General features: G+C 42.6%; 3 protein-coding genes across 3 annotated transcripts; 2 read left to right on the top strand and 1 right to left on the bottom strand.

Annotated features, from left to right (window-relative positions):
* Positions 1-1,178: 1,178 nt before the first annotated feature.
* Positions 1,179-1,847, top strand: LOC130138543 (putative germin-like protein 2-1). Its single transcript, XM_056312822.1, has one exon. It carries the CDS (start codon positions 1,179-1,181, stop codon positions 1,845-1,847), a length of 669 nt encoding a protein of 222 aa, XP_056168797.1.
* Positions 1,848-3,065: 1,218 nt separating this feature from the next.
* On the bottom strand, positions 3,066-3,916 carry LOC130138474 (germin-like protein subfamily 1 member 7). Its single transcript, XM_056312681.1, has 2 exons — positions 3,738-3,916; positions 3,066-3,619 (listed from the first exon to the last, which is right to left on the bottom strand). Exons 1-2 carry the CDS (start codon positions 3,847-3,849, stop codon positions 3,066-3,068), a joined length of 666 nt encoding a protein of 221 aa, XP_056168656.1. The 5' UTR covers positions 3,850-3,916.
* Positions 3,917-6,555: 2,639 nt separating this feature from the next.
* On the top strand, positions 6,556-7,504 carry LOC130138470 (germin-like protein subfamily 1 member 13). The gene is made up of 2 exons (XM_056312672.1): positions 6,556-6,684; positions 6,867-7,504. Exons 1-2 carry the CDS (start codon positions 6,567-6,569, stop codon positions 7,418-7,420), a joined length of 672 nt encoding a protein of 223 aa, XP_056168647.1. The 5' UTR covers positions 6,556-6,566; the 3' UTR covers positions 7,421-7,504.
* The last annotated feature ends 17,264 nt before the right edge of the window (positions 7,505-24,768 follow it).

Below are 24,768 nucleotides of genomic sequence, written 5' to 3'. Positions count from 1 at the left end.
TAAAGCAGCAGATACATGATCGCCAGATTCTCTTCTACGGATGTCCTCACTCAAAATTAAATCTCGAACAACATCAAACGTCAAACTTGTCGACCCAGAGGAATTACTAACAGCAGTAACAGTAGTACTCCAACTATCAGGCAACGAGGATAATAGAATCAAAGCACGTTCCTCATCTTCAAAGTCAATATCAACTGAACTCAATTGACTAACAATCACATTGAATTCATTGATATGATCTGCAACTGACGCACCTTCTCTCATCTTCAAATTAAACAGATGTCGCATCAAGTAAACTTTGTTGATCGCAGAGGGCTTCTCGTACATGTCCGACAGGGCTTTCATCAAACCCGCAGTGGTCTTCTCATTCACGATGTTAAACGTGACGTTACGGGCCAACGTCAACCGAATAACACCCAAAGCTCGTCTATCCAGCAATTCCCAATCAGCTTGCTTCATCGTCTCTGGCTTCTCCCTAGACAGGGGCAAGTGCAGTTTCATCTGATATATATGATCCTCAATCTGCATCTTCCAGAAACCAAAATCCTTCCCATCAAATCTGTCGATTCTCACTTTTCCTTCTTCTATCGCCATCGATTCGCTTCAACTCAACCAAGTCTAGCTCTGATACCAATTGTTGCGGAAGCCAAGCGATCGAACAATAAAATTGACAGAATAAGAAAATAAATCAGACACCAGATTTACGTGATTCGGTCGTAGTGACCTACGTCCACGGGGAGAGCAGATGGAATGGCTAATTCCGAATATTTCAAGCCATGGACTCCAACTTCACTAGGAAACTCACGTCTCTTTTGCTTTGCTCGATTTCGGCTAGCCGCAAAATATCCAATTCCGAATATTTAGATTTTTGTTTCGGGCTCAAACTCGAGACATATTTTAACAGATGGAATGGCTAATTCTCAATGAGAACGGGTTTAGAAACAAGAGGTCGTTGAACTTGTAGAATGGTTCACCAATCACAAGGAAGAATAAACAATTGTTAGACTTATTAAGCGCTGTTCCTGGCTTCAGCTGCTTCCTGCAGGGCAGTTGACGGGGACTAAGTCAAATGACTAACTACTATAAATAGACTTGCTACAGATGCAGCATTTCACAACAATCGTCAACAGAGCAGAATTTCTGAGACAGACTAATCCAAGCTCAGAAATTTTTCCACAATGAAGTTCCTTCTAACATTTGTCCTCTTGGCTTTCGCATCATCCCATGCCTTTGCCTCTGACCCGAGTCCTCTTCAGGATTTCTGCGTAGCCATCAATGACCCCAACTCTGCGGTGCTTGTGAATGGAAAGTTCTGCAAGGACCCGAAGCTTGCCATAGCAGATGATTTCTCCTTCACAAAGTTTAGATATCCCGGGAACACATCAAATCAGCTTGGATCCAAAGTAATGACTGCTTTTGTTGACCAATTCCCAGGACTCAACACTCTTGGCATCGCCATTGCCCGCCTTGACTTTGCTCCATACGGTCTAAACCCTCCCCACATTCATCCTCGCGGCACCGAGATGCTAGTGGTCGTGGAGGGTACACTCTACGTCGGTTTTGTCACATCCAACCAATTGAACAACACTCTCCTCACCAAAGTCTTGACCAAAGGAGATGTTTTTGTGTTTCCGCAAGGCCTCATTCACTTCCAGCTGAATATTGGACAAACTAATGCACTGGCCTTTGCTTTCTTGAGCAGCCAGAACCCAGGACTCGTAACCATTGCAAATTCAGTTTTTGGATCGAAGCCGCTGATCAATGTGGATGTCCTCACAAAGGCTTTCCAAGTGGACAACAAACTGATCAACTATCTCCAGACACAGAACTGGTTTGACAACCATTAGACAGATGTTCGCAAGAACAGTTGTGTTTTTTTATTAAATTACAAAGAAGAATTCTTTTGAATAAGATAGTGACCTTTGGGTACTAGTACAATTGCTTGTTATCTGATGTTGATAAGGTTCCACTGTTTGTTCTCCCTCTCTCTCTCTCTCTCAAATCTTTCAGAGGCTGAGATGAAAAACTAATTCAAGATATCTTTCCATCCTGCTCGCTCCAGCTCTCTGACTAATTTCCCAAACAATTACTGGATCAGTCCATACAATTCTCAAGTATCAGTTTGTCAATAATTTTTCGTTTATAGAATTTTTTAATTCAAGTAAATTCATCATTCTGTTATAGAACTGCATCTTATGTAATTTTCTGCCTTACTTTGGGTTTGTTAATTTGCTGTAAGGATTGAGAGTTTGTATAAGACCGACCTTGGAATGGGGCCACCAAGCATTAATCATCTCTATATTCCATTATCAATAAATAGTGGTTTGCCTGTTTCACTCAACTTTTTCAGCACAAGAAGAGATGACACGCGCATAGAGTTCCTTCGAGAGGAAGAGAGAGTCTATATAGGATGCCTCTGCTTGGCCTCTGATAAAGCTCAAAACTGGTGTTTGAACTTCGAGAGTGGAGATGCTTAAAAAATCATGAAATAGCCACTGTTATGGAATTATATATATGCTTGCTCCCTGTAACATTTAAATGTTAAGACAAAAGAATAGTGTTATCGAGGTTCTTCTTATGTAATATTCTAGCTTGGCCAAACTTCATATTTTTCTTTTACGCGTTATTGAACCAGTATTTTCAGCAACCTGGACCAGCTAGCGAAGGCATGCACATGGTTGTGGACAGGCAGTACTTGGAAACCTTTTAAAGCCAATGCAAGGATGTAAAGTTTAGCATAGACCACTTCCATACGAGATTATGTGAATAGTTTCAGCTGCAGAGGAGGAACTCAAACTAACTGCCACATGGTCGTAGTTGTCTTGGAATGACCGGTTCTTGGACTTTTAAAGATAAAGCTTCTGAATAAGACTTGGTAATCTGCAGTGCAACTTGTTCAGTAAACTAGAGAGAGATTCTTATGAGGAATGATCTTTTATTACTCAAACATTCATGATCAATTACATGTAGAGCAATTCTTTTATTGCGAAGCAATTATCAATCTCAGCAATCATGTATGTATAATACAGGGGTAATCTGACATCTTGGAGGTCAATTTAATCGATTTAGTTGTTGTCGTACCAAAACTGCGCCTGAAGGTAGTCAACAACCTTCTTGTCCACTTGGAAGGCCTTGGTGAGAACGTCAGCCGAAATGGGTGGCTTCGATCCGAATACCGCATTAGCAATGGTAATGACTCCTGGGTTCTGGCTGCTCAGAGCAGCAAAGGCCAGTGCAGGGGTCTTTCCAATGTTCAGCTGGAAGTGGATGAGACCTATTGGGAACACAAACACATCCCCTTTGTACAACACTTTGGTGAAGAAGGTGTTGTTTAATTGGTTGGACGTGACGAAGCCGACAAGCAGTGTGCCCTCAGTGACAACGAGTATCTCGGTCCCACGAGGGTGAGTGTGGGGAGGGTTCAGGCCACCCGGAGCAAAGTCAATACGAGCCATGGAAATGCCAAGAGTGTTGAGTCCAGCAAATTGGTCGACGAAAGCGGGCGTGACTTTCGATCCGAGCGGGTTCACGGTATTACCTGGGTATCTGAACCCCTTAAAGAGAAAATCATCTGCTGTGACTTGTTTTGGGTCCTTGCAAAACTTCCCATTCACAAATACTGCATAAGAAACATAATTCTTATTATTAGGCTTATCTAAGCGTAAACTCTTTTTGGGTAGTTTTTTTAGCATCAGTCGAACAGAAATATACGAATGACGCTAGAGCAGAGCTCCAACCTTCAGGGTCATTGATGGCCACACAGAAGTCCTGAAGAGGACTTGGGTCGAAGGCAAAAGCGGTGGCGGTTGCCAGAGCCAAGATGAGAAGGCTAGTTGGAAGAAACTTCATTGCAGTTGTGGACAGGAGAGTTAAGGCTTGGATATCTTCTTCTTCTTTTGTTTGCTTGAGCCTTGAGATAGGAGTGAGATGTCTTGCACGGACACATGATCCCTTTTTATAGATGAAAGCAGTGTTGACCTGGTATTATGTTTCTATGATAAGCAACACCTGACAGGTACCAAGTCTCCAGCGTGCTAGTCAATTTCTCATGTCCAGATTAGAATTGTTCCACAACTGCTACGTTGACACACCCATTACTTTTTTATTGGTCGGTATAAACCCCATTACTTTGACCTATCCTCTTTTCCACTAACCTAAAATGGAAGTGGTCTTCTTCGATGGTAGTTAAATCTTCGGGATATGTTTATTAGAAGTCCTAAAAATTGTTATGAAAGTGCAATTTCGCCACGTCATTGCCATATGTGATAGAGAAAATAATAAAAAGAGCCCCGTTTGACAATGCCTTCGCAGATCTATCAAGAGCAACTTAGGAACACCATCCTAAAACCCAATATGTCTATAATTCCAATACAGGGTATGAGGCAGTCCCAAAAAAATGCAGTACAGCGAAAAATACAGATTACCACTCATTATGCGATTCAAAGAAAAACAGACATTGTATTGAGAGCATTTTGTTAATGCACATTATCGAGGTTGATATGGCCGTGACAATGAAATATGCAAACCAGAAGACTAATGGTCACAATCACAATAGTGGATGATGCTGCCACATATTTTTATTGGTGCAGGTGGAGAATAGAGAGTGCATGAGTTGTTAAACAATGGTCCTGAGGGAAGGATAAAGATAAACTGTTCTCTGAATGGTTCAGTGTTTATGAAGGTCACCTTTGACTAGAGCAACAGAGATCCGGTCTAAGATATCAACCACTGTGTGAGCACTTTCAACAACTCTTCCCCTTCTTCTCCAATTGACTAGTCTGCTTTACAGGGGCCATGAGAATTTCTTAATCCAGTAATGAATCATTCCACAACTGCTTTGATGACACCTCGATCACGTTGAATTTCTCTGTTCCACATTAGAAATGCATGAATCTGATGTGGGAATGATATTTTTCTGATAGTGTCTTTCGTTTTTTCTTTGTGCTTCACTGTTTCAACTGTCCAGGGTCGACTCTGCAGTGGGATTGTGCATCCATTTCTTCAGAAAAAGTATCATACCCTAAATAAATTGAATAATTCATTTACGAGAAAATGCAGAAATAGGTGTTCCTAATATGTCTTCACCATGAAAGGACTTGCCTAGTTGGTGATTTGCTTCCAATTTTTCGGAATATCATGCCATTGTTACATAAAGTGTGCAGGATGGTCACACCATTTAGTCACTTGCTGTGCATTTGTGTTATGATAACATCGACAAGGATAAGAAGAGCAAGCATCTTAATATCAGAGAGGTAAAAGGCCGATTCCGGCCAAAAGTATGATCTGAAAACTAATGAGTATTCAAACTTCTGTATGTGGATAATACTCCCCAAGAAGAAAACTCAAGATTACTAGTAATTAAAAATTCGATATGTAGAAGGTAAGAAACCAGGGAACAAAGACTCACTCTTACTGAATTGAAGTCTTAAAATGGTTAGCATAAATCTATCATGACAATTACAATTAGAAAGTTGCGTTCCTCTACCCATCTTTAACAACTCTCAGACTTCTCTGAGAAAATCTGCGTAGGAGTTTTGAGGTTAGAAACAATAGATGGATATTTGGTAAATCAAGGGAATTAGCTAAAATTCTTTGTTGTTGATAGCAAAAACCTCTTTTGAATTACAACATTCGTAAGCTTCATTTTTCAACAGAATTAGGTGACTTGTGTAATATCCACCAGCTCAACATGGAAAGAATCACACCCTTGATCCTCAAGTAAGCAATGTCCTATATGTCCTTGAAGCCATTGGAATAAGACATTGCTTACAAGTTCCAACTTTCGTAAAACCTTTCCACTCAATAAGTTGCAGAGCAGTCGCAGCTTTGGACAACAGCTCCTTATTTGTGACCTCCCATGAACCATTTTTGCATAAAAGAGATGAAGTTTGCACATAAGCATCAGTTAATGGACCAGGCACTAATTATACTAAATGTTCATGACATCAGTTATGACCTCGCATCGTGTATCCAAAGGCACTTAATTTATCAATTTTTGTTCAATAGAAGAGTGAATCACTGCTCTGTGCATTGTTACTAAGTTCAGTATTTGGCATGTTAAATCACATAAAGTCCCCTACTTATTACTGATGGGCAATATCAGCACGCTCAAATATTAATGGTGAAGATAAGTGTAAAAAGAGCTTTTCCTACTCCAGAGAGGCTCAATTCAATCCACTTCAGACGCATGAAACTATGTTCAGAGAACAGTTTTTATTTGATCATGCTGCTCCAAATTGATGCTAAAGAGCTGAAGCGGTGAAGCAGGAATAATGCAAGGTTGCAATAGTTGTGAATGAGGACATCCATAGCTGATAATATCCATTGTTTAAGCTGGAGATGAGAAAATCAAACTGACTGCCATGTGCTCGTAGTGGTTATGGAACAGTTCATTCTTTTGAATTAAGAAGGGGAAATAAAGATCAAACCTTTGAAAACTTGGTAATCTGCAGGGAAATGTGTGGAGTAAATTGTATACCAGGTCAAGCCCCTCACTCCACCCTCAAGCAATAATACTCTGAGCTAGGAAATAGAACCAGGGATCAAAGCCCTAGCTCCCACCCACAATGAAGTCCTTTCCCATTAGCCTTCTCATTTTAGCTTTGGCGACTGCTACTGCCTTTGCTTATGATCCAAGTCCTCTTCAGGACATATGCGTGGCCATCAACGACCCGAAGTCTGCAGGTTGAACCTCTATTCTAGTGTTATTGACATTCTGTTTTCTTCTCGTTAATGATGCTATAAACTGAACGTGCAAAAAGGTTTTGTTTTGGTAGCGTGACAACATTGTTACCTATCATAACTAGTCTAATAGTCATCGCATATTGAGTGATGTATATTAAGATGAGTTCTGTTTTCTTATGCAGTGTTTGTGAACGGGGAGTTTTGCAAGAACCCTAAGCAAGCCACTGCAGATGACTTCGTCTTTATGAAGTTCAGAAACCCTGGGAATACAGCAAACCCACTTGGATCAAAAGTCACACCTGCTACAGTCCTCGAGTTTCCAGGACTCAATACTTTGGGCATATCCATGGCTCGCATTGACTTCGCTCCTGGCGGTCTAAACCCTCCCCACACTCACCCCCGTGGCACTGAGGTGCTGGTCGTGATCGAGGGCACACTCCTTGTGGGCTTCGTGACATCCAACCAATTGAACAACACTCTCTTCACCAAAGTCTTGTACAAAGGCGACGTGTTTGTTTTCCCAATTGGACTCATTCACTTCCAGTTGAATACTGGAAAGACCCCTGCACTGGCCTTTGCTGGTTTGAGCAGCCAAAACCCAGGAGTCATTACCAATGCTAACTCCGTCTTCGGAGCGAAGCCACCCATTTCTGCTGATGTTCTCACCAAGGCCTTCCAAGTGGACAAGAAAGTTGTCGACTACCTCCAGGCACAGTTTTGGTACGACAACAACTAAATGGAATGGATGACCAAAGAAACGCTGACAGAGCATTTGAGCCATTTACTTATGAGATCATTCCTAGTTTTCATGAGAGATTGCCAAGAAAAAAAACTATACTTTATGTCAATGGTCATTGGGTATTTGTACCGCTTGTATGATTTATTGATCAATAAAATATTATTTGAAAATCTCCTGCTTCTTATTCCCTGTTTTGAGGAAAAATTCTCATATGGACAGGAGCCAAATGCCAAGCAAAGTCATAATTGAAACAAAACACAGATTTCGATAAGATGTATATAAGTTCAGTGAAAATAATTGCGACGACTTTGGTCACTCGGATCAGCCTCAAAATGATCATTGAAATGTTGTTGTCAACTTATCGAGCACAAAAGGTTATTGCATGCATTCCATTGCGGGACTTGAACTCTCATATTGATCAGATATGCATCTAGGACGATCCATCCGTATTCCATTGGTGTCACATTTTCATTCTCTGATTTTGTAATGGCACGGCACAGTAAGTCCCAATCCACACTCAGCATGTCATGAAGATCAATGCTTCGTGCTGCCTAGTTGCTGACTTTTTTCCTATCAACCAGGATGCATCGTTCTTGTAGAAAACATGCCGTATTTTCACAGTTCGACTTCTGCTAGCAATTTGGCGGGAACTCTTACTATTCCTGTATTTCACAGCACACTGAATTTGCAACGATTTTCGAAATGATGACTAGTTTGAATAAAAAGCCAATCTGAAAGACCACTCACAAAAAAACCGTGCCGTATGCAAAGAAAACTCTCTAAAATAACTCAAGATAAAGTAGTTGATTAAATGAGAAATATCAAAAGTTGGAAAAAAAATGTGGGAGACAAAAGACTTACTATGGACTTAAACATAGGACCTTCCATACTTCACAAGTAGGTAAGGACAATTATCTCATAAACTTTCATTATCGAAAACGGTTTAGATGCGAAGCTCACAGCGGAGATATCTACACATTTTCAACAACTCTCCCATATCTCCAAGTTATCTTAAGAAGCATTGCTGACTCGGGGCTATAGCAGAAGCTGACCGCAATAGTGGCTTCTGTTTATTTGCTATGTCTTTGTCTGAATCATCCTGATCTGCATCCAAGTTTTCTGTTGTTCTGCCACTTTTTTCTCTTTTCCCTAAAGTTAAGATGTCCAGAATGAACGTTTGGACTTCAATTTGCCTTACATCCTAAAAAATCTATTCGACAGAAAAGGTGTGATTTGATAAGACACTCTATAAATGACGAACAGAAAGGTCCTATGATGAGTTTTAGAAAGCCTTCATTATTGTTATCCAAATCAAAGAGACGACCCAAGCATCATCCTCTCGAGTCCTATACTTTATTAAGAATATCTAGATGGAGGAGCTTCAAAGTGAAAAACAGTAAAACAAACTTAAGTAATCCAGGGAGCATTGACTTTGTTTTTCGATGTTTCCTAACCAAATCTCTCTCGACTCGTGACCTTCCTGAAGAAGCTTCATTTTTCAAGAGAATTCAGCAATTTGAAATATTTAACTCAAGTGAGCTGTTGTTGTAACTCTATATTATTAAGGCATGGTCCATGAACCTAAAACCTTCTTTTCATTAGGCTGCAAGCAGTGGCAGCTTGCACAAGAAGAAAAATTTATGCCGAGTGTTGTTTGACAAGCAAGGATTGTAAAGGAAGATAATTTATGGAAGTTCGTCCAGCAAGAGAGTGCGTCCCTTTCTAGTATAAAGTAATGTGAGGTGGCTAGCAAGGTTCGCCTAAAGGAGGGTGAATAAGAGATTTAAACAATTCTTGACCAATTTAAAGCGGAAGTAAAAGATCAAGAACAAAGTCTGAACAACGTTCAGATTTTAAACAGTCTTTGATAACAATTGTGTAAGTGTGCAATGTAATAAATGAAAGGAGCTTTAAGGGCTGAGAAAATCTGCACGCAAAACGTATAGTGATTCGGCTTAGATCAAGCTTACGTCCACTCTCCCACGCTGACAACTTACTGGCTAGATTCTACTAGATGATCAATGAAGAGATTACAATTTTTGAGTGACAACACTCTGTGAATGATAGGTTACTCCATCTCACTTAATCATTCTTACAATATGTCTCTCAATATCACAGATTTTAGCTCACAAAGGACAAGTAGCAAAGTTTGAAGCATGCTTAGACTTTGGAATTGTAGATTCTGGATATCGTCGCTCTTTCTGCTCCTCGACATTTGGTCTCCTTTTATATTCCTCCACTTCCAATCTAGCCGTTGAACAGTCTTCAGAGGATCATCTTCCAATTTTCATCTTGGACAAATTTATATAAAGAGGATTGAGTATCGTTGAGCGACAAAGTCTAAGTCCCGCTGAATTTGGTCGCCCATACAACCAAAATCTTGATTTCCATAAATAGAACTTTCTCCATTTAATAGAAAACTTGCCTCGAAGTTGATTGTCAATCTTTTTTAGATATTTTGAATTATTAATTTCCCTTGCAAAATAATCTTTGAGATCAAGTCAATCAAGACTTTCCATTTGTGAAATCTAGGCCAGATTACTAGCCGTTGTGTATGTTATGAATTTGCGTCAAAGTCTGGATATAGTCTAGTTCTATATAATATGGTCTTGCATTCAGAACTTATGTCAAGATGGGTTGTTCATTAAAGTCTAAACCTTTCGATTCCATCATAAAGTCTTAAGTTCTTCATCTGTCGTATAAAGTCTAAACTTTATCTTTTACAGTATAAATTCTGAACTTCTCCTCCTGCCATATATAAAGTTTGAACTTCTTGAAGTTATAAGTTTGTCATCTTCAAAGTATAAGCTCACGAATCAAATTACTTCAAAGCATTTATCAGACTTACAAAACACTCATTATCACGCCCCGCACCCACGGGCACGCGAACATCCCATCGTAGTCGTTATGTTGCGACGTCCTAGGACGCGTCGCCGACCCACTCATTTCATCTATCAATTATTAGCATGTGGAAACGTATACTAAACTCCCGATAATTTAAAAGGCAGGCAGTGCGCAGAAAAATAACCATCCAAATACATGTCAACAAGACACTTTTGTACCTTTACATCCTTACCCCCAGGAAGTTAGTACATTTACAAACCAATACTATAGTACTTCCTATAGGACCAACCAGTCATAAAGGGGTTGGTGGTCAGGGGTTTAACGTCATGCTTCTACTCCAAAAAGGAACTTCCAAAAAGTAAACCGTACGCACCTTCATTGCTATGGTCCTGAAAAATGTTAAACAACGGGGAGTGAGATAAAATCTCAGTGAGTCAACTAACTAAACCCTGATTAGGACGCTGATTCGCCTCAGGCGTCCCCTGTCCCCACGTCTCAATGACGATGACAGATCAATAGCAAGGCGCCTCGCGCCCAGCCTTAGTTACAGTACGGGTTGGCAACTCAATCATAACATGATAAATTAACAAGACATATCCACACGCAGGCAACCCTACCTGGTCCTGGCACACTTACTACATACGACAAGTTATAACATCACATAAATAAGCAGCCTACGTCACATATAATCATATCACACCACAACAGTTCCATGCGCAATGCACCATGCGTGTTCCAATTATTAACGACCCCTCAGGCCACGGCACATCCTGAAGGATGACGGTCTTCCGGACCTACCCGAGAATCGTCCTACCCCATCGGGCATGGCATCGTCCCACGTATACATACCCCTCAAGACGGCATTCCATTTGGAGCATCAAGTCCGGCCTCTGCCGCAACAAAGCATCGTCTGGCACCCATGCTATTGCGATCATCAGATGGCATTTGAAATCCATCGGATGGCGATCTTCCAGACCTACCAGGGAATCGTCCCGCCCTATCGGGCACGGCACATCCTGAACGATGGTGGTCTTCCGGACCTACCCGGGAATCGTCCCGCATATACATACCCCTCAGGACGGCATTCCATTTGGAACATCGGGTCCGGCCTCTACCGCGATAAGGCATCATCTGGCACACATGCTATTGCGATCATCAGACGGCATATGAAATCCATCGAGCATCGTCCTATGTAGAAATACACCTCAAGACGAAATCCTTTATGTGATCACTCAAGCACACAACCACTCATGCCAAATTATAATCTGTCTCATTTAACTCGATGCAAGAGTACTATATGCTCATACGTTGGAATATATTCGATTTTACACATAAAAATACATAAAACATTCTCACATAATCACGTGCCACTAGCTAATGCACCAACACTGCATACCAAGATTACATCATGTATTCAAATATTTCATTTCATGACAAATGGTTCTCATCATAAACATCATACGTTATTCCACATATCATTACCAAGCCTTATATTATAATATCTCAAAGGCCATTATTATCAGTGGTAGAACATGTGTTTCATTCTACACAACCCAAGTATGAATTACACTAAAATAATGCCAGTAGAATAATATAATTAATTATTTTACTAATTCACGATAAGCTATCATTTTATTCAAAGATAATTTAATAACCAATTATTGATAACCTATCGATAATATATCGATAACTTATCACAAAAATAATGATAATTTATCACTTAAGTGGAAGATAGCCTATCGGAATTATTGATAAGCTATTATTAAAATTTCTGATAACCTATCACCATTGCTCCGGTAACCTATCATAAATACAACAATAACTTATCGCAATTACTGATAACCTATCCCAATAACTTATCGCGCTAATCATAATTAATTAACAATAACTAGGTTTACTTCTAATCTAATCTATCCCTAAGCGTAATTAACGGCCTAATCAACGATTAGGTAGTTAACTCCCGTTTAACAGCGAGTTTAACGGCGACGGTGGCGGTGCGGTGACGGCGGAGCCACACTAGTGTTCCAAAGCACGAACCAACTTCGCGAAACGTGACGGAAGACCTAGACGGCGGCCGAAGAGGCTCGGTTCGGCACGACTTGAGGCCCAGCGAGTGGCAACAAGTGGCGGCTAGCGACAACAACAACATTCACCTCACAGTGACGGTGGAGGAGTCGTGGTCGGCAAAACACAAGAAGAGAGGAGAGAGAGAGAGAGAGAGAGAGTGACTGAACAAGAGGGAGAGGAGAGAGAGGGAGACCAAAGTGAAAATTGAGGGAAATGAGTGGTGAAATTGTGAGCCAAAGGTTGGAAATGCAAGAGAGGCTCCTCTATTTATAGGCCTCTTGTCAACTTGCTAGAGAAGTTAGCCAAGCCAACTTACAAGATAAGTTATCCAAGCCAAGAACATTTGATTCATATCCCTTCTTGGTCAACAAGCTTGAATGCTTGGCTAGGAATTGAACCTGCAAACCAAGTTTACAAATATCACAAATTGCATTAATATGCAAGAAACAAAAGAAGAGAAGGAGACCATCTTGGCCTTGTCTTCTTCAATTGGCCGGCCAACAAAAGAGAGAAGGAAAAAGACAACTTTGCCCTGAAACGACTTCAATTTGCGTAATCCCGAATAGTAATCCCGTCTTTTCTGCTCCTGAAATTGGGGTTGAAACAAGGATGTCACACTTATGGACAGTTTTGTCGACTTTAAAATTTATTAGGAGGTTTTCCTAGCATAATGAACTTTGGTGCCTGGTATGTCATGTAATAATTGGATAAGTGGCCGCTATCTAATGCCCATGAGGAATAGGTGGACTTTGACAAGTCAAATTACATATGTCACGCCCCGAACCCCATCGAGCCCGCGACATCCCTTACTCCGGTCGAATAGTTGCGACGTCCCAGGAACGTCGCCGACCCAACCCAAACATCAGAGCCACATGCGGAAGCGGATATAAAAACCCCGGACAAAAAGATGACGACAACGGGGTAGAACACCACAACAATCAAACAACAACATCTTCATACAGCACCAAACAAACAAACATTATATTACAGACATAATTCACAAACTAGCATCTGAAATCACCGTTATAACAAAATTTCAGGGTTTGGTTATCTTAACTTCCCTATGGGTCAACCCGATTTACAAAACCCCTAAAATACCCTAGGGAAAAAGCTAAGGGTCGCCTCTTTCCTTCATATTCCCACTTCGCTTGGTTCGATCCTTCGGAAGACCTCTTAGGCATCGCCTGCAATTCCACCGGGCACCAAAAGCGGTTCCTCGAACTTCCAAAAAGAAGAGACGAACTTCCCGGGTTTACGACTGGGGGTCTGAAATTGTGGATTATACAACTATGAGACGAATCTCAATAAGTGTACAACCCCAAACCCCACGTAGGCACTCACGTACCGCCAGACAGATCACGCATCTCACACAACGATCAATCAATCTAACAATCACACACGAACCTACCTGGAATTCCTCATGCACGTCCCTGCACGTTAGTCAACCACACAGCCAGTATGCCACAAAAATACATCATAGCCGCGCGCGTACCCCGATTATAGAGCAAAACCCACTTGGGCACCTCCCATACCATGCCTAGCAGTTTTTACCCCATAATCGAGCATCACACCACGCGATACAAACACGCTCGCACACCAACTCACACCACGCATCACTTTCTCAAACCTCGCACCTCAAGCCAATTCCCGCTCATTCTCAACTTTTCCACCACTACCGCGCCTGCGTAAAACGCATCAAGCCAACGGTCTTCTGACCTTGTCAGGCATCGTCACCCCGTCGGGCCGGGCATCGTCACCTCGTCAAGGACGGCATCGTCCCGCGTAAACGTACACGCCTCAGGATGGAATCCTACACACACTTTCCTTCTACCGCGCCCGCGTAAAACGTATCAGGCCAACGGTCTTCTGACCACGTTAGGCATCGACACCTCGTCAGGCCGGGCATCGTCACCTCGTCAGGGACGGCATCGTCCCGCGTAACGTACACGCCTCAGGACGGACCTTTCCAACCAAACCACATTTCCATATCCTCGTTCCACTCAAACCACACTTATGCACGACCAGCAACCACATGACCCAACACAATTCCACATTGCACGCACAATTCACAAGTCACATACACTTCGCAAATATACATTCTCACCACGCAAGCACACCACACAATCATACACATATAACACGCGATCCCAAAGCACAATCACACATTCTTGGCACGCGAACATATTGCGCAATCGCACTGCCACACCATCACACCTCACGGCCACACACGTGACATTTACAACCACACGTACACAACCCGAAACACAATCCCAAATCAGCCAACTACCACAAATTGCACAATCACGCACAAATTTCCATTCAAGGCACAATCCCAATAATTAATCGCACAAATTAATTCCAATCAAACCTCAACATCACAGCCCTAATCCAAGTTCCCTAAACCTCAAAATTCTTCGCCTAATCAGTCCGCAACCACCAAATAATCAGTCACTCAAATCAGTCCCGAACAGCCCCTAAAACATTCACAAAATCGCCTAAACCGGGTCCAAACTGGGCAGATGTGCAGTGACAGAAATCTATTTGAAATAAATAGTAAACCAACTCCAAAAATTATGAAATTTGAATATGTTGTACAACACATCTCAATGAACATTTTCCGTGAAGAACTCAAAACCCAGTTCTAACCGTAAACACCTCGTTTTAACACTCAAAGTCAGATGAAATCCGGTTCGCTCAGACAGCCCCTCAGGCCATCAAAATATAACTCATTCGGTACCCAAATCATTTTGGAAAATCTTGAAATGTTTATATGTTATAGCCACAAATGTCCCCAACAATTTCCGTGAAGGAAGTATTTTGAAAATAGGCCTGGAAAAATTTATAAAAATTCGAACAGACCCGAAGGTCGGGTGAACAGTAAATCGGGCAGTTTTATTTCGGTCCAAAGATGGACTTCCGAATGGAATCAAATGATTTCCAAAAATTCCCAAATTAAAATATGTTATACTTCAAGATGTTGGGAACAACTTTCATGAAGAAATCTTCCTCAAATTCGTGCCACAAAAGTCACAGTAAAAATAACAAAAACCAGCGATGCAGCAGCAACCTAACTGGAAATCAGCCAACACACACCACCGAGCAAACCAGCCACTAAACTCACCATAAACCGAGCCCTAAACAAGCCTAACAATACCCGAGGTCCTAGGCGACATTTGGGGAGGTCACTTACCTAAGAAAGGCGAGACGAACGGGCTGGATTGGAGGCTGAAACGGGCGGAACAGCAGCAGCAGTAGCAGCAGCAACACCGGCGGTGATGGGAGGAAATGAAGATGAAGAGAGTGAGAGAGAGAGAGAGAGAGAGAGAGAGAAAAAACTGATCGTGGGGGTTCTGGCCAGAATGGGGAGGAAGAGAGAGAGAGGAGGGTCAGCTGGTCAAATATGATAGCCCCAAGTGCCACGTGTCGCGATCCTACGCACTTTGACCATTTTACCCTTGATTCGATGGTCTAGGTTTAACCCAATCCAATAATTGAGGGGCAAAATTGTCCAAGGCCCAATAATGCAGCTGAAAAAACCAATAATAATAATCCCAAATAATTTCCCAAAATTCGGAACTGAAACGGGTCCAGGGGCAAAATGGTCATTTTTCCGGTCCCGGGGCGAAATTCCAATTTTCGCACATACGGGTTCCATATGGGTGTGGCCAACATAATATGGCGTCGGAATTGTGAAAATAGCTTCTTAAGCCCTCGAAAATCAACTGCAAAGTCTTGGGAATAAAATATTATTATTTTTCACTTCTGAGCCAAAATTCCAATTTTTGACCGAAACAACTCTAAATGTGCATGGCCACCCCAAAATGACACTAGCCTCGAAAAATAACCTCAAACGACCTCAAAATCCAACATGGGTGTCCACAGGGGAAAAACCGTAATTTTTCCAGCCCCGAACTGAAATCCATTTTTTTGCAGAAATGGGTAGCCCCAAGGTTGGCCAAGCCAAAAACGTCATCGGCCGCTCAAAATTGTCACTTTCAAAATTCTCGATTCCCAAGCCCGAATTCCAAGAAATGACTAAGATCGAACAATCGTGACTTTAGCTTATCTCTGGCTAACGGGTGGCTCATTGGGATTACGCGCTCTCGACCCGTGACCGACACTAAGTCAAATCATGTTTAAGTTCACTCTATCCGGGACGACCTCGGTTGTCATATAATTGCGAGGGTCTGTCACTAGTGCCCTTCGGACACGATCAATCAAATAGACCGGTCTCGGTTGGCTCAAAACATTCCCTCGTCAATCCATATGGTCGAAGATCGAACCAAAGTCGAGTTCTTTGGTCGTGCGAACTCAATCCCGTAATGGCCTTACCCCTAAGGTTAGCATCCCGAGAATGCGCGGGTCCCGGGTGAGATCTCACTATAAGTGCATTGGCCAAAATATTCATTTCTTAAATCCCGGGAAAAGGATCGAAAATTCAGACTGTTACAACATAAGTCCGCCTAAGAAGTTGCCCTATTGATAAGGGCACTATAATTATGGACAAAAAAACGGAGAGAGAAGAGAGCCCTAACCGAGAGATGAGAAGGCAACAGAGGAGAGAGAGAAGTTCTTCAGGATACAAAAACAAAGGAACGAACGAAGGAAAGAGAGAAAACTTTGCGCTTACATGCCTCGGACATCTCGATCGGATTAACTCGGTTTTGCAGCGACCGATAAGGATCCAAGCCATTTGTTAAACTATGCAATTATATGGAAATGATAGTTCAGGACTTGTGGAGTCGTGAGGTTTGACGAAAATCGATTCTAAACTTTTGATTAAAATAAATTTTAAAGTTTTGGGCGCAAGTTCCGTGTAGCAAACGGCAACAAATATCGGCTTTGGACGATCATGTTGTTAGCGTGTAGACGTAGTTTTGTTAGCGAATAAGCTTAGTTTAGTCACTTCATAATTGAGGTGGTGTTTTACTTGATTTTTATATCATTTTTCACTAAATTGATATGATTTCAAGTTCGTCGACTCGAGATAACTTTCGTGATTTTGTTTAAACTTTCCCAGGTGAGTGGTGCTATCTCTTCTTTAAATTTATAAACTCATGTTTTAAAAGTGACAGAATTTAGATATATCATGAGTTATGAAAAAACATATTTGTTGCCTAAAAATCCAGAGTGGGCATTTACTGCTTTTCGGTTATTTGTGATTGGTTTGAAAATGTTTTTTGAATAGTGTTACCAAAGATTATACATATTGATTTGTGAATTTAATTTATGAAGTGAATTTTGAATTGGTTTGCAAAATGGCCTATAAAATGTATTCTATTTGATTAACAGAGTTGTGAAAGAATTATGATTTGGTTTGTAAAATATTTTTTGATTTTTAGATGGTATAAGTTTTGTGGATTATTGGAGAACAATGGTTTGATGCTTATTAACACTATGAACCCGGTTAGGGATTTCTAAATATGCATACTGGTTTTAGGATATCCTTCTAGGCCCAGTCACCGACAAATAATATATGCAAATCTTGCCAAGGGGGGATTCTTGGTCATCTTATTACAAGGCGTTGTGTCGTGATCATGGTTGGATTGAGCTTGAGATTAATCAATGAAAGGGATTATTGATATGTGATTTAATGATATTGATTTAATTGTGTAATTCTAATAAGTAAAAAGCTGTGTCGACATGAAATGACTCATCTTTGACTTAGTAAGTATATTATATGCTAGATTTGAAAATAATGAGTTTCCGATATTGTTTTGTAAATATGCATAGTGGATATTCGATCTGCTTAGAAAAGATACGTGCTACTACTCGCTGAGCTGTGATTACTCATCCATTCATTCCAATCTTTTTCAAGTTCTTTGACTAGCGACAACAAAAGCGATATCAATAGGGAACTTTTAGTAGTTGGGTTGTGAGTATGAGTTTTGATAGCTAGACATGCCTACAATGGTATTTGTTGAGGTTTAACTCCATAGTTTGGGATATATAGATCTTGATGGGTTTTAGAACTCTGATCTTGTAACCAAATTGTTGTTCCATCATATATGTAGATAGAGATATATATTCAGATTGTCACACCCCGAACCCCATCGAGCATACGACACACTTCTCTGGTCGAATAATGCGACGTCCCAGGGTATCGCCGACCCAATTAGACTTATAAGAGATTTATATCAATCAGCGAAAGCCACAAATACCCGAACAATAACAACTGGGGTAAAAAGGGGAGATTAAACACATCCATTATCGATTCAAGCTTATACAATATCCACTATTTACAAACCACAATATATACAAGCACACCGAACTTCTACACTATATACCACCGATATCAAAAAGGATCAGCAGCATGGGTATCCTGTCTCCAAAAATGGTACACTTCAAAAAGCCTATACTTAGCCCCTACACTAGCCCCTACGCTAGCCCCTACGCTAGCCCCTACACCCTCGAGACAGTGTCTACTCTAAATCCGACTCCTCGGCACCTGAATCTGAATTCACCTGAATTGTCTGCTCCTCTAAGGACTCCGGCTCGGTCTTGATCTCAATCGGGTGGTCTATATCACCCAACTTCGCTGGAACCTCGACTCGCTCCTCCTCAACTGGCTCCTCATCTTACTCATCCTCTGGCACAAACTCGGGATTGTACTCTGGCTCATACTCGGGTACATCCTCTGGTTCCTCTTCAAGCTCTACTTCTGGGGCCTCTTCAGGTTCTGCTTCAGGGTCTTCTTCTTCATCCTCCTCTGGTATTACCTCAAGATCCACATCCATAGGGTCGTCTCCCGCCCGTGACTCCTCTGGCTCCGAATCAGGCTCAGCCACGGGAGTTGCAGGTGCTGCAGGCGTAGAATGGTGTCCGGATTGGGCGAGACTAGTGTCCAAACTAGTCATCTCGCCGTTAGGAGTGGGTATGGCTGACGGATCCCAATCCCCTACTCCGTTAAATGGAACATCGACGCCTCGGACGGGACCAAACTCATCCAGCCCATCCCTGAAAATCCAGGCCGTATATGTATAGGCCTACCAAAGGGGTAACCCTACGTCTACCCAGACTACTGTCGTGTGCTTAATCCAAGTCATGTTGTCATCTATAGGATATTCTACAACGTTATGGTCCGTGTGCATCGGTACTCCAAAACGCTCAGGCGGTAGCGGAGGAAGAGTCATTACTCAGGCCGGGGTTCTGAAATTGTTGGTTGAAACTACCATGAGATCACATCTCAATAAGCACACACCCTAAACCCCACCTAGGCTATCACATACCTCCAGACAAGACCAAACATTATAACACTCAATAAGCACATCACAAGCACACAATTGCACTTACCTGGGCTTTTCATGGGTGCAACCTACACGTTAGCTATAATAACATAATTTCCGCCCACATGCACATTCCACACGCATTTCACACACTATTTTCGCCCAACTCGCCAGTGACCCGCTTAATAGTACCGCTTCAGATTCACTGCAATCATCTCATATTTTCCACTCAACTCGCCAGTGACCCGCGTAGTAGTACCGCCTCAGGTTCACTGTGACTAACTTATATCAACAACACTTTTGGGGCTTGCGTAATGGTACCGTCTCAAGCCGTGCATCTTGCCCGCGTAATGGTACCGCCTCAAGCTCAACACCCACCACCTACGACACAACCCGAGTAATGGTACCGCCTTAGGTTGGCCGTCTTCCGGTAATACCGGGTATCGTCCCGCGTAATGGTACCGCCTCAGGACGGATCAATTCCCCACGTAATGGTACCGCCTCAGGGATTTTGTCACCACACATACAATACCACCACATAATTTTTCACCTGTTCACTTACTCGACACCAACATGCCAATGTATTAGCCAGTCACACTTGGCCATGCGCGCACCAATCCACACACATTTTTCATACTTAATAAACACCCAAACACGACCAATTGATAATTAATTCAATTCAGCCAATGCGTACATAAAACGGCCCATATTTCAATCAATCAAGTCACTATTCAACGAGCATACAAAGCCACTATCGGCCCACAAACATAGCCACAATCATGGCATAAAATTCAACATTTCCAAGTCCATTTCCAGCCCTAATTACCACCGCAATTCAGTCACAACTCGGCTCGCCAACCCGACACCATTTAGTCCTCAAATTAAGTCACATGCTCATCAATACGAGCCACAATTTCCAACACCTAATTCAGCCTCAATTCAGTCCCAAACCATCACCATTCCACCACTAAAATTAGCCAACATCGGCCCCTAATTAATCCAAACCGAACAGTCCTAAACAGTCCCAATTAATCCACAAAACAGCCCCTAATTAAGTCCGATCAACCCATAATCAAGTCTACCAATACCCGACATCCTAAATACGGTTTAGGGGGCGACTTGCACGAACTCTAGGCTGGCTTGACTAGAGTGGAAAAGGGGGCGGCAGGCCGACGGCCTCACGGTGGCGTGTGGCGGCAGCGAGCGGCTCGGCGACGGCGGCTGATCTGTCTCGGCTGGGCTGGGTTGAGTGATGGCTGGTGGTTCGGTGAGGCAGCACATGGGAGAGAGAGAGGGACGTTGGGGTGAGCGGTTGGGCTAGGCGAGCGGCCACAGCGCGCGGTGAGCTGCTCCGGCTCTACTGCTCCGGTTGGACGGGAGGGCAGCGATGGCTACCGGCCTTGGCGAGCGGCGAAGGTCACGATGAGGAGGGGAGGCTGGTTCGGTCAGGAGGGGGGAGAGAGAGAGTGAGCCGAGAGAGGTGAGAGAGTGAGGAGAGAGAGAGAATTTTGGCTTAAATTGGAAGAACACCAATAATTGGTGTCTTACCCAATGCAAAATGACCATCATGCCCCTCTCTCACATTTCCAATTGACGGCCAAGATTCGATCTTATCTTAAGATCGACGGTCCGGATTGAATCTTTTCCAAAATATTTAAGGGCAATTTGGGAATTTCACAAAAAGTTCAAGGGCAAAATTGTCCAAAATTCTCTATTTCTAAGGCTAGGGCGAAATGACCAAAATGCCCTTCCCCAAATACGCTTGGCCTTAACAAACCTCTAGGGGTAAAATGATAATTTTCCATTTCTCGCCGAAATTCGATTTTTCTGAAGGATTCGGGCAAATCCGAGGCTAACCGAGCAAATGATAACATCGTCCAAATGATCTGTTGTGACTTTCTAAATTTCCAAAGCCCAACTCGGTCTCTAATTAATGACTAAGCTCTAAATAACGTAACTTGCGCGTATCTCAAACTAACGGGTGGCTTTTGGGGAAATTCGCATATTTGACCCGTGGCCGATACTGAATCATGCCACGCACAAGTTTACTCGGGTCGGGACGACTTCGGTTGTCACTTAATTGCGAGGATCGATCGCTAGTTTCGACGGGCACAATCGTTTGGTATAGGTTCGGGGTCATTCGTCAATTCATTTCGTGGTTAAGCGGAATCACCTGCGATCCACTAATATGACATCGGCGAACTGATCCCTAACTATCCTTGGATCGGCCTTCAATGGCTCAAAATGTCACCTTGACAATTTCATGGTCGAAAGTCGGTTCACGATCGAGTTCGTTGGTCGCGCGAATTTAAATCCCTAATTAGCCTCTCCCTAGCGATTAGTATCCCAGGAATGATCAGTTCCGGGTAAGATCTAACTACAAGTACATTCATAAAACCATCCATTTCATAAATCCCAAGTGGGTCAGATTTCATAATGTCACACATATTATAGGTTAATGTTAATAATGTCTGAGGTTGTGTCTTTCAGGTAGAAGGACACCGTGTCATTTCCCTAGTTCTTGTAGGAATCGGGGTGAGACATGTCAAATCAAATAAAGTCTCCTAATTATCAATTAACAGGGTAAATCAGCAACCTGAAATTTTTCATGGTGAAGATCAGCGCGTTGATTCAATCTTTCTTAAGGCCCGTTTGGTTCGGCTTTTCAAATGCTACTTGGGAGAATGCAAATATCTTTAAGTGAAAGCCACTTGAGGAAATGCAAGTGGTGTTTGGTAAAAAATCATTTGAAAGCCACTTAAGAAAATGTAATTGTGTTTGGTAAATTCCTTTTTACAAATGGGCTTTGGGAGGTTTTTTTTCATCTTTTTCTTTTAAAGCGAAGGGCTACGGCCGCAAGCGAGCCAGATCTAGCGTCGGCGGTCGTTGCCCGAGGAGGCTTGAGGTCGCATGACCTCAGGCCGTCGCCGCCTGGGTCGCGCAACCTCAAGCGACGGTCGCCTGGGGTCGCGCGACCGCCCAGGCGCCGTCGCCTGGGTCGTGCGACCTAGGCGACGACGGCCTGGGTCGCCATCGTCGCCGGGGTCACGCGACCCAAGCGACAGCGCCTAGGCGGTCGCGCGACCCCAGGCGATGGCGCCTGGGCGGTCGCCCGACCCCAGGCGGTCGTCTCCTGAGGTCGCGCGACTTCGCCGGCCCCTCGCTGGCCACCCTAGCCGGCCACCCTAGCAGGCCACGCTTTGCTGAAGATTTTTTTTTTTTTTTGGAAATAGTTAGCATTTGTGGAATGCCAAAAGCCCAAAGCTGGTCCGGACCAGCTTTGGGCTTTCGGCTTTCCGGACTCGGAAAGCTGAACCAAACGGGGCCTTAATCTAGGAAATTGTTGGAAGACTTGATTCTTGATTGATGATGCTCCTCTGTGTTGATGCTGAAGAGTTGAAATAGTGAAAAAGATATAATCAATATTTGTAATAATTGAAATGACCACTTCCATGCCAGATAAATATGTATTCTGTAAGCTGGAGAAGAGGCAATCGGGCCAACTGCCATGTAAGTGAGATGACTTCCACATATATTTTTCTGCCATGTCTGCCTGGTGGACCTCAGCTTTGTTCGAATCCTTTCTATGCAAAAAGAAAGGACATGTCATTTCTGTGCGAAGCCGAATTAAGTTGAAGAATGGAATAAACCATATTTTTCAAGTCGAGTGATCATCCACCGCTTTTATTTTGCTGATGTCTTGCCCTACTTTGCCGCCTGGCAAAAAGAAGGGATGATACTAAAATGACAAACAAGAAGAGTACAAATTGGGAACAAATAATCCCTTTTATCTTCCGTAAAATATGGGTTAAAAAAAAAAGAAAATGGTTGAAAAGTCAAAGGAAGCAACAGTGGATGCTCGGCTCATTTTAAGAAGTCGAGAGCACGCACAGAAAGAGAAGAAAAGAGAGGAAAGGAAAGAAGAAGAAGAAAAAAAAGGGAAAAGAGAAGAGGGTTTTGCGCCACGGGAGCTTCGCCAAGCCGATTCGACTTCGTAATGCAACGCCCGGTAAGCATTCGCACCACTCGTTTGTCCAATCGAAAAAGTTCTCCAGGTTATGGCTCATATTTTGGAGTTATGTGTTATTCGAGCAGCAAACTCTGATTTTTGAGTCGTTCGAGCTATGAATACATACATACATATATATATATATATATATATATATATATATATATATATATAGAATTGGTAGTTTAGGGTGTTGCGGGCCGTTTGATTTTACGGAACTCGATTTGGACTTGCAGTTTGCCGGATATGAATTTTTTAAGTTGAGCCCGCATAGTGAACAGTGTGCGACCAGCGGTTTTTAGGCCGATTTTTGTCAGTTTTCAGCTTGATTTTGGGACGGCCAAGCTTGGGTTTTTCTAGTGCTCTGAATGGGCTTTATTTTAACAATAAGATTGCTTGGAATGGAGTTTAGTAGAAAAAGTTATAGGGCAACCAAGTTTCGCGTTCAAGCTCCGCGTTACGGAAAATTTTGGATAATCACTTTGGATGAGCGATTTAAGGGCGTCTTTTAGTCGTTATGTTAGCGTCTAAGCCTAGTTTAGCCGAGTCATAGTTGAGGTAACATTTTACTCTATTTTTTATACCGTTTTTCGATTAATTGTTAGGTATTTAAGTGTGTCGGCTCGAGTAACTACTATAAGTTGGTTTTTCGACTTTTCCAGGTGAGTGATACTATTTCTTCTTTGAATTTGTAAGGTCGTGTTTAGAAAATGATATACTATAGATATCTTATCATATGAGAAATGACATTTTGGTTACATAAAACTAGGGGTGAGCATGGTCCGGGTTGGGTCGGTCCACCCCTTAACCCTAGGACCAACCCGCACAGTGTTGGTCCTCAATTTTTGGGACCGAGGACCGACCCTATTGAGCCTAGGACCGAGGACCGGACGGACCCAATGGGTTCGGTCCGGTCCAGGGTCAACCCGGGACCAACCGATAATTTTTTTATTTCATTTTTTGTACCAGGTTTAACCCGGGACCAATCGACCCAATGGGTTCGGACCGGACCGAGCGCGGCGAGTGGCGAGCGGCAAAAGGCTAGCAGCGAGCGGGACGAGCACTTTCAATAACAAGACTGCAACCCACAAGATGCAAGGAAATTCACAAAAAGGCCAGCATTTTCACGACCAAATCACTAGCAAATGTCAACAAAGGGAACATGCTGTTGAGGAAAACTCCTATTGATTTTGAAGTTG

This window comes from Syzygium oleosum, unplaced genomic scaffold, assembly GCF_021117445.2.
Source record: "Syzygium oleosum isolate NSW1041296 unplaced genomic scaffold, Sole_v2.1 Sole_v2.06, whole genome shotgun sequence".
Taxonomy (NCBI): Eukaryota; Viridiplantae; Streptophyta; class Magnoliopsida; order Myrtales; family Myrtaceae; genus Syzygium; species Syzygium oleosum.
This window is presented reverse-complemented; position numbering and strand designations above follow the sequence as displayed.

Excerpts from the sequence above, each read along its gene's own strand:
- LOC130138543 (XM_056312822.1), top strand. The coding sequence starts at position 1,179 with ATGAAGTTCCTTCTAACATTTGTCCTCTTGGCTTTCGCATCATCCCAT.
- LOC130138474 (XM_056312681.1), bottom strand. The coding sequence starts at position 3,849 with ATGAAGTTTCTTCCAACTAGCCTTCTCATCTTGGCTCTGGCAACCGCC. Across the intron at positions 3,620-3,737 it reads GGCCATCAATGACCCTGAAG|TATTTGTGAATGGGAAGTTT; the intron begins GTTGGAGCTCTG and ends TTTCTTATGCAG.
- LOC130138470 (XM_056312672.1), top strand. The coding sequence starts at position 6,567 with ATGAAGTCCTTTCCCATTAGCCTTCTCATTTTAGCTTTGGCGACTGCT. Across the intron at positions 6,685-6,866 it reads CAACGACCCGAAGTCTGCAG|TGTTTGTGAACGGGGAGTTT; the intron begins GTTGAACCTCTA and ends TTTCTTATGCAG.